The 18,113-nt window shown below is 39.7% G+C and overlaps 1 protein-coding gene across 6 annotated transcripts in view; it reads left to right on the top strand.

Moving 5' to 3' along the window:
• The window catches only part of tnk2b (tyrosine kinase, non-receptor, 2b), a 107,057-nt gene that overhangs the window by 58,521 nt on the left and 30,423 nt on the right, over window positions 1-18,113 (top strand). For 5 of the 6 annotated variants that reach the window (XM_034183073.1, XM_034183071.1, XM_034183069.1 and 2 more), the window contains exons 4-10: window positions 2,474-2,743; window positions 3,950-4,102; window positions 4,431-4,594; window positions 11,142-11,261; window positions 12,604-12,730; window positions 13,179-13,325; window positions 13,633-13,727. In XM_034183073.1, coding sequence (XP_034038964.1) covers window positions 2,474-2,743; window positions 3,950-4,102; window positions 4,431-4,594; window positions 11,142-11,261; window positions 12,604-12,730; window positions 13,179-13,325; window positions 13,633-13,727 — 1,076 coding nt within the window. The remainder of the gene's footprint in view (window positions 1-2,473; window positions 2,744-3,949; window positions 4,103-4,430; window positions 4,595-11,141; window positions 11,262-12,603; window positions 12,731-13,178; window positions 13,326-13,632; window positions 13,728-18,113) is intronic. The other variant, XM_034183072.1, reaches the window with a different exon arrangement.

The following is an 18,113-nucleotide window of genomic DNA, read 5'->3' on the forward strand; positions in this document are numbered from 1 at the left end:
TGAGGCCATGGTTCTCAGCAGGAAACTGATGGATTGCCTACTCCGGGTAGGGAATACGGCCTTCCCCCAAGTGAAGGAGTTCAAGTACGTCGGGGTCTTGTTTACGAGTGAGGGGACGATGGAGCGTGAGATTGGCCAGAGAATCGGCGCAGCAGGGGCAGTATTGCATTCGCTCTACTGTACTGTTGTGACAAAAAGGGAGCTGACCCAAAAGGCGAAGCTCTCAATCTACTGGTCAAGCTTCTTTCATACTCTCACCTATGGTCATGAGAGTTGGGTCATGACCGAAAGAACTAGATCGCGGGTACAAGCGGCCGAAATGGGCTTCCTCAGGAGGGTGGCTGGTGTCTCCCTTAGAGATAGGGTGAGAAGTTCGGTTATCCGTGGGGAGCTCGGATTAGAGTCGCTGCTCCTTCGTGTTGAAAGAAGCCAGCTGAGGTAGTTTGGGCATCTGGTAAGGATGCCTCCTGGGCACCTCTCTAGGGAGGTGTTCCAGGCACGTCCGTCTGGGGAGGAGACCTCAGGGAAGACCCAGGACTAGGTGGAGAGATTATATCTCCACACTTGCCTAGGAATGCCTCAGGATCCCCCAGTCAGAGGTGGTCAGTGTGGCACGGGAAAGGGAAGTCTGGGGTCCCCTGCTGGAGCTGTTGCCCCCACGACTCGAACCCGGAAAAGCGGTTGGTGATGAGTATTCTACAGCTATATGTTTTATTTATTTTTGACGTGAGTACCTCTTATTTTATTCTTATTTATTTGGGGAGTCAAATAAGCCTTCATTGTTCTGTTCAGTTTATATCAAAGTTTTCCTGCATATGCCCATCTATTTTTTTCCTTCTTTGAGAGTTTTACATTTGTTCTACAAAGTTTTAAAAAACAATAAAATGTTAACAATTTTTTGTAGCAGTTCTGTAATTATAGAAATGCAACAAACAACCACAAACCAGAAAAAGTTGGGACTAAAATGAAATTACAAAAATAAAAATGTGCTGTTCCCAATTTCTCCACTCACACCCATGGAAGCCAAAAATTCTTTTGACTTCTGTTGGTCGCTTCCCTCACTCATCTCTTTCCTGCAGTGACACTTGCAGCCTTTTTCCAAAATGGATGAAAATAATTTTTCCCTCAAAATACCCCATATTGGCAATGCAAAAACTTTTTTTATTACTATTTTTGCAAATTTATATATACACTCACAGGGGTGGGGTGGGAACCTTCCGCACTGAAACCAAGCACACTAACCACTTGGCCACCACCCCTGCTCAAGGCTGTAATATGACAAAATGTGGATAAACTGCAGCGCTGTGAATACTTTCTGGATGCACTGTATAGTGACCACAAGGGTCAATCTCATGTTCCAGCTGCACTATAACAGTATGGCTTATTTTCTGGACTATATGTTGCACCACCGTATTAGTTGCACCTGTTAAAATAGGCCTCTTGGAGAGAGAGAAAAGAGGGGGAGAGAGAGAGAAAAAAAACAAAGCCATATACAAGTCCCATAAGTCCCACTGGAGTATAAATTGCACCGTTTTTCTGTATTATCTTATTAATTTGGGATTCTTGAGCATTGTTGTAGTGTGCGTCTTATGACTGGCATTGCTTTTTTCTTTTGTACAACCTCAGTGAATAAGAAGGTAAGCTGAGATATTGCTAACATGCATGGTGGCAAGTGTTTCCAGTCCCATGTCCATGCCACAGCTTTTGAACAGAGCCGTTCAGTGTACGAGCACCACCACACTCGTACCACCACCCACTGCTGCTTCCTCTGAGCGTTAATGGTTGCACACTTCCAAAATCTGATAAACATGCGTAGCTTTCTTTTAGACACATGGAAATAAAGCATATGTGCCAGATGCTGCAAAGCAAAAGCATTCACTGCATGAAAGTGACTGGAAGCTTGGGTGACTGCAAAAATTCGCCGATGTTGATGGCTTTTTGCATTCTGAGTCCTTTTTTTTGCCAATATGCAATAGGGAGAATTGAGCTGCTCTTTGTCCAGCAAATCAGACTGGTTGTATTGTTCAGCATCCACATGTAAGGGTGTACTTATGCAGTATTATTATTCAGGGCATGCTTGAAAAAGAGTAGGCCCTCATTGCAACTTCCCTGAATGAATAGAGTCTAAAGAAAAGGGAGGGAACTATTGGAGACAGGAAGGTGAAGCTGGAAGGGCAGGAGTGGGAGGTGTGAATTTGAAGTGGGGTATCTGTCTTCTCCACACACCCTCTCCTGATTCAGTTCAGTGGAGATGCTGCCCTAGCTCAATAAATAATAGAATAAACAACAATATACAGTTGGGTCCCACAAACCTAGCATGGTCCTTCAGTGATGTTTCTTTCCACCACCTGTGAGCACATATGTTTAGACTTTCTCTTTCTGTCTCTCAGCAGGTGTTTAGTTTTTCAGTTCGGTTTTCAGGATTGTGTAGTCAACGTTTAATATATCTCGCACTTTTTTGGTTCCTCTTTAGGTGTTTAGCGGTAAGCGTCCAGATGGTGATGACTTCCCCCAGCAGGAGCAGCAGGCCTCTTCCTTCCAAAAACTGTCTCCCACATCTCCCCTGGGTGTGGGAGAAGGAGTTCTGACTGCACAGCCTGGTGGTGGCAGCGCTGTCCTTGATGGGCAGCATGCTTTGACCTGCCTCATCCCAGAGAAAGACCTGACTCTGTTTGAGAAGTTGGGTGATGGCTCCTTTGGTGTTGTGAAGAGAGGAGAGTGGCTGACACCCGCAGGGAAATTGGTACGGATACCTCCATTTGATAATAACCAATTTGATTACACCCAAAATCAGGGTGCAGTCAGGCCCATGCCACTCTGATGCCACAGTTTTTACAAAATTAATTTGAAGTTTGTATACTTCATTGTGTGGAAATAGGATTATTTTTGTGTGCAAACAACATTGCTGTGATGTTGTTTATACAGCAGATTTGATCCCCCTCTATGAGTTAGGAAATGTCATGGAAATTTAAAAAATAAAAATGTTACAGCCTATGTGAGTGTAGACAATCATGTTATTTTTGTCTAATATGTGTAAAACACATGCACCTCTGAGTGCAGTGTTAGTATTGGAATTAGAGGTTTGGTGAGAGGACAAAACCCAGCAGTCAACTTTTATCACTTAATCCAAACGCTATTGCACAGTTGTTGTTGTTGTTGTTGTTGTTGTTGTTTTTGTCAACATTAAGAAAATATCACTTTATTTTTTCACAAATTTTTAACAGAAACCAAACTAGTGAAGCAGATCCAATATACTGGCAATAGGTGAAAACATAGAAAAACCAGCATACCAGGGACCAGAGTCTAAGGGAGCAGACTAAAATACAAAACTAGGGTCAGGCAGCAAAAGCCGGCAAGAAGAACGTAAAAGAACACAGAGAGCGCTGGGAAGCTTGGCATAATATGCAAGACAATCTGGCAGAGGTGATATGGAGAGAGAGGCTTAAATGCACTGAGTAATCAGTGTAATAAGAAACAGCTGAGGGTAAACTCAGGAAGAAAGGTACAGAAATGCACAAAGGAAGGGAATGTCAAAACAAAATAGGAATTGACATGGATGAAGCAGAAATGTGACGCTAACCATTAGGCCACTACTTTTATCTTGCTTTATCACATGCAGCATGTAATCTGTTGTGGGGATACAATATTTAACTGACTTCCTGACAAGCTGATTACCCGATAGACAAAATTCTATTCATATTCTTTCTGTTGCAGCTGTTGCAAATATATGGTATTTGTGTCAATAAAGCAGTAAATTAAAAGCAGGTGCATGATTCCAGTTACTCATTAAATAATTACTTTTGCCCTTAAATGTGAACTAGACGTGTGTCAAAAGCAGAGACTGGGAACAAAACCCTCTGATTTGGATAGATATTTGGCTCAAATAAAACCTCTTACTGAACTTTCCAGGAAGCTTGCAGTTGTTGCATAAAAATGTTTATTTTTCCAGCTTAACGTAGCCGTGAAGTGTCTGAAGACAGATGTGCTCACCCACCCTGATGCTCTGGAGGACTTCATCTGTGAAGTCAATGCTATGCACTCACTTAACCATCAGAACCTCATTCGCCTATACGGTGTGGTGCTCACACACCCAATGAAGATGGTAATGAATGCACACACACTCCACATGTTCTACGTCCTATTAAAGCTCTCTCAGTTTCTTGCATCACACGGTCTTGGTTATGTTGGGAGAGTGACTTTTATAAATGCACCAAGAGAAAAGAAGTAGAAGTGGAAGGAATATGTTGACATTTCTGATTTTAGCCCTTTATAGTAGTTGGGTGCCCCCCCAACACACACACACAGTTTTGTAATTGAATAATGTTCCATTTTTTGCCAATACCTCTTTTATTATTAGTTTTTCCACTTATTTCTAGTGAATATTACTTTTTAAAATTTCCTGACTCATGGCTTCTCTCCATGTGCTGTAGGTAACGGAGCTGGCTCCTCTGGGTTCTCTGCTGGATCGACTGAGATGTGTTCATCCACAGGGCCCAGTGTTGATCCACACTCTCTGTCAGTATGCTGTGCAGGTGGCCTGTGGCATGGCTTACCTGGAGCAAAGAAGGTTCATTCACAGGGACCTGGCAGCCAGGTAGGGACCAAGAAGATAAGGTGGACTTGAATTTGGAGTGCTCAGAACACACATTTGCTCGTCAGATGATAGTTTCTTTGCATTTTGTATTTGGGTTTCTTTAAGGAATTTCTGACTGGTGTGTTGAAAACAGGTTTATGCTCATGCTTCTCCTCCCAGAAATGTTCAGGTCATTATAGAGACTGAGTCACAAGCTGGCAAGTTAAACTCAACGCCCCGGCTTTCCTCTCTCAGGCTTATTAGTCACTTTCACAAAACTGTTGGCAGTGTTCAGATATTTAGCAATATATAATTGCATAAAAGGCGATATTTTCTCAGTTAAAATTAAAATTTAAAGAAATGCATTTGTTCAGAGGTTTAGTATTTCATTTATAAATGACTGTCATTCACACTTACGATGCCAAATTTAAAGGGAGACATGAAGCATATTCAGTTCTAAATGTGCTTCAAGATTGGCCATTATAGTTGAGCAGTGACTATATCAAGTGATGAAATAATTATATGGCTGATTTGTGCATCAGCAGAAAAATAGTCAACAATTCTCCCTACTGCTTATAGCAAAACCTTGACCCAGAATGCATTGAGTCAGTATCCTTTTTGCTGGCACAAACACTTCCTCTATCATTAGAACGGTGACAATATTTGCTTCGCTGCACATGGCTAATATGCTTTTGTTTTTTAAAAACTATTTTTAGTATTTGTTTATTAGGGTTGGGACGACTAATGAAAGTCATTAGCTGATAGAGCTGCCACAAATGACTATTTTGATAGTCGACTAGTCAACAATTATTTTTGCGATTAGTCGACCGGTTGGCTCATATGTAAATTGCAGCTTATCGCATTTTATTGATATTGATACCATTATCGATCCCGCTTATCAATCTGATTCCTTATCGATTCCCTTATTGATACCTCCTGTGAATTTTCTGTGTGCTACAAGTAGGCTTTACAGGTTTTCTTTGTCAACATTTTGAGTCTTAAAGTAAATACACATGAAATTGGTCACTGGATCCCTGATCTCTGGACATAGATAGAAAAAAATCTGTATTGTTTGTCAAAAGCATTTCCTTTCACACATTAACGGCATGGATGTCACTCCATACGTCTGAGCTGAGCTCAGCTGGCTGCTGGAGTCTGCAGGTCTGCAGCCATACAGACTTGGGCTGCTGCACGTCAGCCAAGTCTCATTTTGGGAGAAAAAAAAAACATTTTGATCAATTGCAGTTTGTTTGTATTACAGTGTTTGGAAAGAGGTGTCATTTGATTTAAACGGTGATTCGCTTTGAAGTTATTAATTCCGAGTGGATTCTATCTTTCTAACGACTCGGTGGTGCAGCGGTTGGAGCAACGGGACGGAGGATGATTCTTGTTTCTTTCTCACAAGAAGACAGGAGTCTGTTAGTCACTTTAATCCACACAAAAGTGAATCACGATTGACATATTTTAATGGCTTTGAGAGGGGATAAGAAACGGAGTTGCCGCTACTACAGAGGAGTGCAGCAAAGATCCAACGAAGCAGCAGATCGAAGCACTGCTTCATTGGTTCAAGGTTCAAAGCAAATGACTCGTCGACTACTAAATTAGTTGTCGATGGTTTCAATAGTCTACGTAGTTTTGACTAGTCGACTAGTCATGGCAGCCCTATTAGCCGACTAGTCGGGTACCATTAGTCATCGACTAAATTTGACATTGAATGAATTCAGGGAATTTTGAATCTTCATGGTGAAACTCAAATGTGACATTTATTTGAACAAATATAAGCACAAAATCACAAATACAAATAGCAGCATTAGCATGAAGACAATACCTGCATTCATTTACTAGGCATAAGCTGATTAATTCACCTGCCAAGGTTCACAAACGATATCGCAGTACGTAAGTACCTGTATAGGGATGGGTATTGATAAGATTTTATCTATCGATTCCCTTATCGATACGGCTTGTGAATTTTCTGTGTACTAAAATTAGGCTTTACAGGTTTTCTATGTCAACAATATTTTATTGAGTCTTTAAGTAAATAAATATGAAATTGATAACTGGATCCTTAAACTCTGGACATAAATAAACTGTACATGGTGGATCCTTCATCTCTGAACATAAATAGAAATAAACAAAATCTGTAGTTTTTGTCAAAAGCATCTGCTTTGTTTGCATGAATGTCACTCCATACATCTGAGCAGAGCTCTTGCAGCTGGCTACGCTGCACGTCAGGATGTAATTCATAAAGAATGCAGGATGTCTCATTTTGGGAGGGGAAAAAACATGTTAGTTGATTGTAATTTATTGTCTGTATTACAGCGTTTGGAAAGAGGTGTCATTTTATTTAAAGCGGCAAGAATTTGTTTTGAAGTTATTAATTCCGACCGGACTCTGTCTCGGCAGAGAGCCGCGCAGGGTTTGGAGCTGGACAAACGGAATGGAGGACGATTCTTGTTTCTTGACTGCAACAAGACAAGAATCCCAGTTAATGACTTTAGTCCACACAAAAGCGACTCACGATTGACATATTTTAATGGCTTTGAGAGGGGTTGAGAATCAGACTTGCCGCTATTAATTCCGACCGGACTCTGTCTCGACAGAGAGCCATGCAGGGTTTGGAGCTGGACAAACAGAATGGAGGATGATTCTCGTTTCTTGACTGCAACAAGACAAGAGTCCCAGTTAATGACTTTAGTCCACACAAAAGTGACTCACGATTGACATATTTTAATGGCTTTGAGAGGGGTTGAGAATCGGACTTGCCGCTTCTGAAGATTTATTATTACTATTATTGCTGTTATGGTTGCTATTATTTTTTGCTAATGTTGGGCCAGCGTTAACAGCTGACATTCCACACAGCACATGGGAAAATCACCAATTAATTGATAGAAATCCACATACAATGTTCCTTGGCCCAGTTGATGAAAGGGAAATTATTACGGTAGTCAGTACATGTAAAAGCAAAAGGTCAACTGATCATAATGATGTACATATGTCCTCAGTAAAGCTAATAAATCATTTCAAACTGGAATTGTCCCAAATGGTATGAAAGTGGCAAAAGTGATACCTTTATTCAAATCTGGTGACAAACATCTTTTTACTAATTACAGGCCTGTGTCTTTATTGCCACAATTTTCAAAGATATTGGGAAAACTTTACAATAGCAGGTTGGATAAATTTATAGAACACAACTTTCTTGCTGACTGTCAGTATGGTTTTAGAGCAAAAAGTTCCACTGCACTGGCATTGCTTGATGCAGTAGAAGAGATCAGTAAAATAGTAATAGTAGGAAAATAGTAATAGGTTTATTTATTGACCTAAGAAAGGCTTTTGACACAATCACAACATATTTCAAAAGATGGAACTGTATGAGATCAGAGGAGTGGCTCTGAATTGGATTAAAAGCTATTTAGAAAACCGGAAGCAGTTTGTTAAACTCGGGGACTGCTGTTCTTCGTATCTGGACATTGTTTGTGGGTTTCCCCAGGGTTCTGTGTTGTGACCAAATTATTTATTTTGTACATTAATGATTTATGTAGAGTTTCGGATGTGTTCAGAGGAGTTCTCTTTGCAGATGACACAAACCTGTTTTATTCAGGAGATAATTTGCAACAATTATGATTTAGGAACGGAAATGATAAAGCTGAAGAGCTGGTTTGATATTAACAAACTGTCATTAAATTGGTCCAAAACTAAAATGTTATTTGGAAATCATAAAAAAGACGCACAAATACAGTTAAATATAGAAGGGGTAAACATAGAATGTGTCAAAGAGAACAAGTTGTTAGTTGGATTATTGATGAAAGAATCAACTGGAAAGCTCATATTCAACATATTCAAAAGAAAGTATCAGAAAGTATTGCAGTTTTAAATAAGGCTAAGCACATTCTTGATGTCAAATCACTACATATTCTGTATTGCGCATTGATTGCACCTTACCTGACTTATTGTGCAGAAATCTGGGGCAATAACTATAAAACTACACTGCAGCCATTATTCGTTCTTCAAAAAAGAGCATTAACAACAATCCACAATGCAGAGTATCGTGATCATACCAACCCATTGCTCATTAAATCGAAAATATTAAAACTCTATGATCTGATAACGTTCAAGACTGTTCAATTGATGTACAAAGTGAAAAATAAGCAATTGCCATTTTGAATTCAAGATTTTTTATTTATTTATTTATTTATTTTTACACAAAGAGAAGGAATATCATTTAAGGGATTTGTATCATTTTAAAATTGTGGGTGCTCGGACTACCAAGAAATGCTTTTGTGTCTTCATTTGTGGCCCAAAAAAAAAAATGGAATAATCTACCTGAGGAACTCAAAGATGTTCAAATATTTATATAAAGAAATGGTGTTCTCTGGATATGTATCTGATGAAACAGGATGAGATTGTGTGTTGTATGAAGAATCTGCTCTAATCTTGAATCCTTACAACTGAAAATGTATGGTGGTAGCTAGCACGTAATAGGAGCTGTTTGGGGAAATATGTGACTTCACTTCATATTTTGTTTGGAAATGATTGTTCATGATCAGGCACATAGCCTGGTTTGTAGGCGTTGATAAGCGTTGCTTCTGCCTACTCCTTTTGGGCACTATGTGCATTGTTTTCTTTTTTCTTTTCTTTCTTTTAAGTACTTTGTCTATGAGTTTTATGTTTGTGTACAAGTATTTTTGTTAAGCATATATATGCCTAATAAATTCAATATTATTATTAACATATAAATAAAAAAATAATAAAAAATATTACAATTTTGAATACATTTGACTCTTTTGTGACAACAAACGCTGAGCCATTAATTATTATACAGAAAACAAATGCACACAAACGTGCTGAGATGCGAACAGTTAATGCTTTAATATTGAAAACGCCATAGACATGCTAACGCGTTAGCATCGGTCCTGTTTTTAACTCTCTGGGGTCCAAGGACATTTTTTGGACAGTTCACTCGCCTGGCATAAATGTTTTATTATTGCTGTTAACAGCTCTCCCTGCATCCCACAATCAAGGTTTGTCTCTTTTTTTTTTCAGGGCAACCTGTCTCCCTCCATCCCACAATCAAGTTTTATGTCTCTTTTTTCAGGACAACCTGTGCTTTCAGAATATATATGTTTTTGTTGTGTTTTATAAGTGTAATAAAGGTTTACAATCAAAAATAGGCAAGGAAAAAATAAAGCGAAAAATAATTTTTTTAATAATTTAATCAAAACACACAGCAGACTATAATAAACTGTTTTGACACTTTATAAAGGTAATTTGAGGTCTTGTGTGAAAGTCTGTACAACAAAAAGGTTCAAACAATAAACACAAATGCACATTTTGAACAATATATACAAAATGGTCTATGCGTTTTGTTGTCCATTGATATGGTAAACAGTGCTTTATGCAGAGAAAGCAACAGAGTTATCAGTAACATTCACACGCAAACTAGTGGAGCAATCCTGATAGTTACACACTCTTTGTTTGAGCATGTGAGATTGTCATCAGAGGCTCTCCGTGTGCTCATGCTTTCACTGATCACTGTGCGTAATGGCGCAGGGCACACTGAGTATGTACTCATTGGAGCACCCAGGGGGCTATTCAAACGGGCCAACTAGTAACACATCACTCCTGAAAACGATCTTTGGCTTTTCACGTGAGGTAAATCTGCCCTACGATTGGATTTTGGAAAACCATGTGACGGTGAACCAATTCCGATTAGACACTCACATTGCGCACGTCATCACACAGCTTCTATGAGTAGTACAAAGATGGCCGATGGCTGGCTTGAAAGTCCTTTCAGCAAAAAAAAAAGTAAGTTTCTATCTCATCATTCAAAAGTTATTTATAATTTAGTAAAGCTTGGTCTTAGCCGTCGTATACGATAGCGTCGGCCCCAGAGCGTTAAGTTATAAAATACATCTATCAACTGTTTCAGAAGACCATAACAGGTCGGTTTAACATAAAAGGGTATATATTACTCGCAGACATATGCTCTTTAAGGTTTTAGCGGGGAAAATTAAGATAAAGCGAAAGAGCCAGCGGATCGACGCATTGCTTCATTTGTTCACGCTTCAAAGTGGAGTTGCGCTGCAGAAGCGGTTGATTATAGCCGCTGCAGGGTCTGCAGTCAACGTAGAGAAATGATAATTTTCCCGATAAACACCCTTAAAAACAACGGCCGCTCTGAAAGACTGATAAGGCAATCGCTAAGCAAAAAGACTATTGATATCGGTGGATCGAATAATTTCTTAACGATACCCGAAAAGAACCGGTTCTCTATACCCAACCCTGTATCTGTATGCGGTAGGGAGAATTTTGAACTTGGCATCGAACAAACAATTTGAGGATAGTGGCTTCCAATATGTGAAATTGTAATTATTTTTAAATTTTTTGAAGAATATGAATTAAACAGCTAATCAGTTAATACAAGATCTCTGCAGGATCTAAAATCATCATGTGTTGGCTTTTATAAACAATTTTTTCATCATAAAAAATCATGCTATTGGGTGTTGTTGGGTTGATCACATGTACATTTTATTTTAAATAGCTTAATCTTTGTTTGATCTGTTCTCCTCAGGAACATCCTGCTGGCTTCAGTGCACAGAGTGAAGATTGGTGACTTTGGTCTGATGAGGGCGCTGCCTAACAACAATGAGCAATATGTCATGCAGGAGCATCGCAAGGTCCCTTTTGCATGGTGGGTTGAAAAAGAACATAACAAAAAGCCTTATGTTTTTATATTTTATATGTAAAATATGACCATCAAAGGGTTTAACAAAAATATAACTTTAACCATTTAGGAATTAAAGCATTTTTATACATGGCCCGTCAGTTATCAGAGGCCATGTATAATCAAACCAACTGTAATAATTATTGTTCATACAAATAATCAGTTTTACAGACATTTTTTAACAAGTCAGGGAATGGATACATGAACATTTCCAGGTCACTAAATATGTCTTGACCTTGACACTTGCATGCATTTAATCCCTGCACTGCCGTGCAATTCGTCATGCCAGTGCGACCTGCTGTGTTCCGCTGGATGCCGCACTTTGTGCCACTGGACGCTACGTTATATAAAATAATTATTTCATAGCAGATTAATAATTTGCTCTCAGAATTTGGCTGATGAACCAACTCTAATCGCTCTGGAATCACAGAGGAATTTTCTACAGCTGCATCTGTTCTTGCACACTTTGTGACGTGGAGAACACATTTATAATCATCTCAAAGGTAATTATTTATAATATTTATATTGCAGTGGCTTGAAAAACAGTTGCATTTTCATTCCTTCTTATGAGTATTTGTAAAATTACGTTTATTATAGAGTTAACATCATAATCGTTCAGATGAGCTGTGTTGCGCTGCCCTGACACAGTGACTTGCACCGACACTCAGTGTTTTTGAATTGTTTGCGCAATGTTCACGTGTAGTTCACAAAATTAACGCATGCCAGAGATTTGGAACATTTCAAAATTTTCTTTGCACACTTGCACATAGCCGTGCGCAGTTCACAATGGTTTACAGCACGTTTACTCTCTGGCACGGCAGATTGCGTACCAGGGGGCAGATCAAATTTGTGAAAGTGTTAAAGCACCATTAGACTTCCTTTGCATCAGTGTTTCAGATGTTTGTGTTAACATCTTTATGTTAATGTAATGTTTTGTATGACATTTATGGAGAAGGACTGGCGTAAGGGTTAGAGAAGTGGCCTTGTGACTTGTGGATTGTCAGTTTAATCGCGGATCACATAGACACTATCACTCAGTGGGTGCTCGGTGCATTTCTCTCCAAATTGTGCAGTTTAAAGTAGTGAATTGAAAATAAGCTTAATGGAAAAACGTATTTAAAAAACAAACAACTTCAAAACAAAATATCAAAGGCCCCCCCCCCCCCCCATAATTTTTCAGTGTTAATGTATAGAATGGACATCAGTAAATTCAGAGTATTTAAAGACAAGATGTGTTTCTTATTCAAAATAGAGATAAATGTGGTTGATTTAATCTGGAGTCTGTGTTGGTTTTTCTGTCCTGCTGCAGGTGTGCCCCAGAGAGTCTGAAGACTAGAACCTTCTCCCATGCCACAGACACATGGATGTTTGGAGTCACTCTGTGGGAGATGTTCACACATGGGCAGGAGCCTTGGCTAGGTCTTAATGGGAGTCAGGTAAACATAAGACCTGTGTAATATTCACACTTATGACTATTTAACTTTGTACTACTGGAGCATATTGGAATTGCATGCAAATATGAGCTCCTATGCAGAATTTCAACTTTAATTTGAGGGTGTTAACAAGTAAAATGGGTAAAAGTATAGGCATCATAGTAGCTTGTATATGTAGCGCCTCCTTTCTCCAAAGGATCAAAAATACAACCGCTATGCACCTAATGGGGTTGTGGCCAAGTGGTTGGTGCGGAAGGTTCCTGGTTCAAAACCCAACTCTGCCCATTGGGTTTTGTCAGAAAGGGCATCTGGTGTAAAACTTGTGCCAAATCAGTATGCACATCCAACTCTGATCTGCTGTTGTAAACCCCATTGTAAACAAGGGAGCAGCTGAAGGGACTTACTGTGGTTTTATGTCACTGAAAATTTTCTGTTTGCTTCTCTGTTATAGATCCTGCACAAGCTTGATAAAGAAGATGAGTGCCTCCTTAAGCCAGAAGACTGTCCACAGGATATTTATAATGTCATGTTGCAGTGCTGGGCTCAGAAACCAGATGACAGACCAACCTTTGTCGCCCTGCGGGAGTTTCTGCTTGAGGTACAGAGCAGTTATTCCAGTCACAAAATGTCATTTTATTTATTTATTGCCTTTTCTTACATTATCCTGTTGTCAAGGAGGATAGGATGTTCTTGGTTTCCCATTGCTATTCATGCCGTATCTTTTGATTTACAAGTTATCTGCACAGTGGCAAGTATTATTCCATAGACCTCCACCTGGTGCATGTGGGTCAAAGTAGACCCAGAAAAAAATCACTTTAAAAAAAGTTTCCATAAGGGCCTGCTCATTAAAGATGCAGCCAAAGGTTGCCTTTGCCGACATTTGCTTTAATGTGTGTTCTTTTCAGACCATGCCCACAGACATGTGTGCTCTCCAGGACTTTGATGAGCCTGACAAACTCCAGATCCAGGCTAATGATGTCATCACTATTATAGAAGGCAGGTGAGTATTTCTGTTACTAGGACTAATGGTTTGATCCATAAACTCTTACAAATCCAAACTTTGCAGCTGAACAGTAATGCATGTTCATCCTTCTGTTAATAAATACAACAAAAAACAAATTCCCGCTATCTATTTTCACCGTGTAGGATTTAGGATGAGAAATTATAGTGTGATGGTCTTTGTGACACCAATTTTGCAACTAGTTGGATCATTTGCCCCACAAGTGGCTTGATTATTTGTAGATGAAGGGAGTCATGCTAAACGTTTTGGAGATGACATCACTGAGAAAAAAGTTTCATAGAAGCACTTTATATAATACTTACTCTGGACAGATTTTATGCAGTGAGGAACTGTTAGAAGCAGCATCCCATTACTAGTGAAGTTTATAAGACAGGGCTAATGGCATTAATTAACATTAACAGGGGGTCGTTTTGACCGTTGGGGTTTTACATAATTATTGTATGGCCTTGCCTTACAATATAAAGCGCCTTGGGGCAACTGTTTGTTGTGATTTGGCGCTATATAAAAAAAAATTGATTGATTGATTGATTGATTAATGATTTACATTATGGGTTGAGACATGGGCATTGAAGAGAATGCAGGAGACGTAGTTGGAGGTGTGGAATTATGTGGCTGGACAGTACAGAAAATGAGAAAATCTGAGGAGCAACAAAGGTAGGAGAGATATCTAAGAAAGTCTAGAGTTGTTGGTTAAGGTGGACATGTGGTGAGAAGAGACGAGGGGCCTGATTCCTGATCCACTCATTCTAACAATGTCATTATCACCTTGAAATGTAGTATGAGTCTAAATTTATTCATACAGCCTAGCAATGTCATTAATTTAACAGCAAGAACAGTGGATATTCCTTCATTAGTCCCACAGTGGAGAAATACAGGGTGGGGCAGTCTGGTTCCTGACACATTACCCTCCCCGAGAGGTGTGCCAAGCAGACAGGCTACAGCATGTCTGCTCTGCACACCTGATCCTGATGGATTAGACTATACAGTCTGATCCCTCAGGATGACCACCACTAGACAGTAAATTAATATGAACAACGTACACAGCAAAACCACTTACAGTAGGTTGTATTCTGTTCAAGTCCACAATGGAGAATTAGCTTTGTGAAGCTTAGGGTTATGGAGAGGTTTTTAAATCTATTTTCATGTCAACACCTTTTTTTTTTTATTTCAGTAATGGAGTCAGGTGACACAGTGACAGAATAACTAGAGCTTTTAAAGAACATGTCTCACGTTTTTTAACGTCCCATTTAGGAAGAGAACAAAAAGTACTCATGATTGTAAGTCTCTCCTCACACGTGCTAATAATCTCTGATGTATTTTATTCTTCTTACTCTAAGCGTTAGCAGTTGCATTTCTGCAAAAACATTTCACTCAGCAATTCTCTGCATTTTTCGGCGTGTGGCGCACATTTTAGAATGAGCAGAAACATCCCATTGACTGACAGACAAGAGAGAAACGAACCTGCTCCGTCCAAAAATGAAGCTTCTGAGCTGCCATTCGAAAGTGACGGCTCGGATTTACAGACAGAAGACTACGCTTCACCCTGAAAATCTTAACTTTTTCAGAGTGTCGGATTTTGGAATCTAAAGTGTGGTGACGTGCTGTTTGTCTGGATGCTGGTTTACTGAAGCTGTGGACATGGATGTGGGAACATCTCGTGACAGTTTTTAACAGACTTCCTGACACTGAGATGGATTTGTTACATTGGAAAAAGTCAGAATACATTATTAACAAGAGCTAATAGACGTTATTTGACGTGCCACAGTCATGAGCGAGGCGAAGCTGCAGTCGGCAATCTCGCGTGCACGTGCGTGCTTCTTTCATCGTGTGGAGTTTACATTTGGGAAAAAATAATACAGTGAGTCTGTCATGTTCAGGATTTTACCCCTTTTGTGTTTTGTGGCAAGCTTTTTTTTTATGTTTTTTGCTTTGAGAGAGTGTGAACGTGGAGCTGGAGTATGTGTTTATGTGCACATGCATGCGTGCGTGTATGTGCACGTGTGTGTGTGTGTGTGTGTGTGTGCTGCAAAGCTCATTGCATTGCTCCTGTCAGCTCTCTGCGAAAAGAAACGTCTCCCCTGGCAGCAGATGTTTTTTAGATTTTATTGATAACACACTTTCAACACAATTAATTTTGCACAAACATGGAGCAGAGATTGTTATTGACAGGCTGCTTTTATGGCCCGTGGCCGTGCAGGTGCACAGAAACCTTTACAAGCTGCAGCTTTTACCGTGAGTGCATAAAAATGAATCGTTTTCACTTAAAAATGAGTCATCATAACACGACATCACACTTATGTAAACTTTGGAATCAATCTGTTCCTCAGTTCTTAATGTTAGCAGCTACATTCCATTGAAGCGCACGCTGGGATGCTTCTAGTAGCTACGTCACTTGTCGGAAACACCAGAGTACTTTGTTTTCAGCAGTCTCTGTAGCTGTTTGTTCCGAATGCCGTATACTTTAAGGCAGTCACGGAAGTGCACAAAATAATCCCGGTGGATCATCGGATGATCGCTAACAGCCTAAATCTAAATTGTTATGATTTCGGTGCGACATGTCCTTTAATGAAAAGCTTTCGTTATTTTGTCCCATTCCCTGTCTTTCACAGATCCCTTTCTTCTGTGTTCCTGTAATAGACATTATTATTGTTTTATTCCTCCTTCTTCTAAAAAACAAAACAAACACCACTGTAAAAGTTGATTGTTGGTATGATGTATGTCTGCAATATTCCATGTTGCCCTGGACCTGCAAGCATAGATGTCCTGCAGGCTTGACAGACAAGATTTAGAGATGCATTCTGCACACTGAATCACTTTCAGCAGGGCTTTGCATTTCTGGGAGGTGCAGCTGCCAAACCACGCTGTAAAGCAACTTCCTCACTATGTCCAGGGAGATTTTAAACTTCCATATCTTTCTGAGGAGGTGATGTCTCACTTTCTGCACCAGAGTGCAAATGACATTCGTCCATGTCAGATCCACAGAGATTTGCACCCCAAGGTGCAAAAGTCCAGGATCCAGTCACAGAGGGAGGGGCTGAGGCCCAGAGTCCTGACCTTAGTGTCCATTATGTTGGAGACTATGGTGTTAGAGGCTGAAGTGTAGTCAGTAAGAGCCTCGCCAGTGTCTAGATGAGAGTGAGTGGAATGCAGTACATAAGAATCTGCATCGTCTGTACTTCTATTTAATCTATATGCAAACTGAAGGGGGTGTGATGAAAATATCAGCAATGAGCAGATGAAATCCTTTATCAGTGTCTCAAAGCATTTCATCACCGGGAGTTAGTTTTCTTTGACAGATGAGTGTTGATGGATCTCTTGAAATATGTTGGAACAACAAAGTTAGTCAGTGACATGGTGAAAATGGTGAACACAAGAGCATACTGGTCTGCGCAGGACTTTAGGACCCGACCTGGAAGGCTGTCTGGTCCTGCTGTCTTCTTTCTATTCACCTGTTGGTTCAAAGCTCTCCTCATGTAATGCACAAATACCGAGAACAGTAGTCACTAGCTGCGGTTGTTTTTCTGGTGCTAATTTTTCTGCTGATGCCTTTATATTTGGAGTCAAATTGTGCCTAAAATTTGTCATTTACCAGCGATGTGTCTGTGCTGTATGCAGCATACAGTAGTGTTCAGAATAATAGTAGTGCTATGTGACTAAAAAGAGTAATCCAGGTTTTGAGTATATTTCTTATTGTTACATGGGAAACAAGGTACCAGTAGATTCAGTAGATTCTCATAAATCCAACAAGACCAAGCATTCATGATATGCACACTCTTAAGGCTATGAAATTGGGCTATTAGTAAAAAAAAAAGTAGAAAAGGGGGTGTTCACAATAATAGTAGTGTGGCATTCAGTCAGTGAGTTCGTCAATTTTGTGGAACAAACAGGTGTGAATCAGGTGTCCCCTATTTAAGGATGAAGCAGTACCTGTTGAACATGCTTTTCTTTTAAAGCCTGGGGAAAATGGGACGTTCAAGACATTGTTCAGAAGAACAGCGTAGTTTGATTAAAAAGTTGATTGGAGAGGGGAAAACGTATACACAGGTGCAAAAACCTATAGGCTATTCATCTACAATGATCTCCAATGCTTTAAAATGGACAAACAAACCAGAGACGCGTGGAAGAAAATGGAAAACAACCATCAAAATGGATAGAAGAATAACCAGAATGGCAAAGGCTCACCCATTGATCAGCTCCAGGATGATCAAAGACAGTCTGGAGTTACCTGTAAGTGCTGTGACAGTTAGACGCCTGTGTGAAGCTAATTTATTTGCAAGAATCCCCTGCAAAGTCCCTCTGTTAAATAAAAGATGTGCAGAAGAGGTTACAATTTGCCAAAGAACACATCAACTGGCCTAAAGAGAA

The sequence above is a fragment of the Thalassophryne amazonica genome, chromosome 12, assembly GCF_902500255.1.
Source record: "Thalassophryne amazonica chromosome 12, fThaAma1.1, whole genome shotgun sequence".
NCBI classification, from domain to species: domain Eukaryota; kingdom Metazoa; phylum Chordata; class Actinopteri; order Batrachoidiformes; family Batrachoididae; genus Thalassophryne; species Thalassophryne amazonica.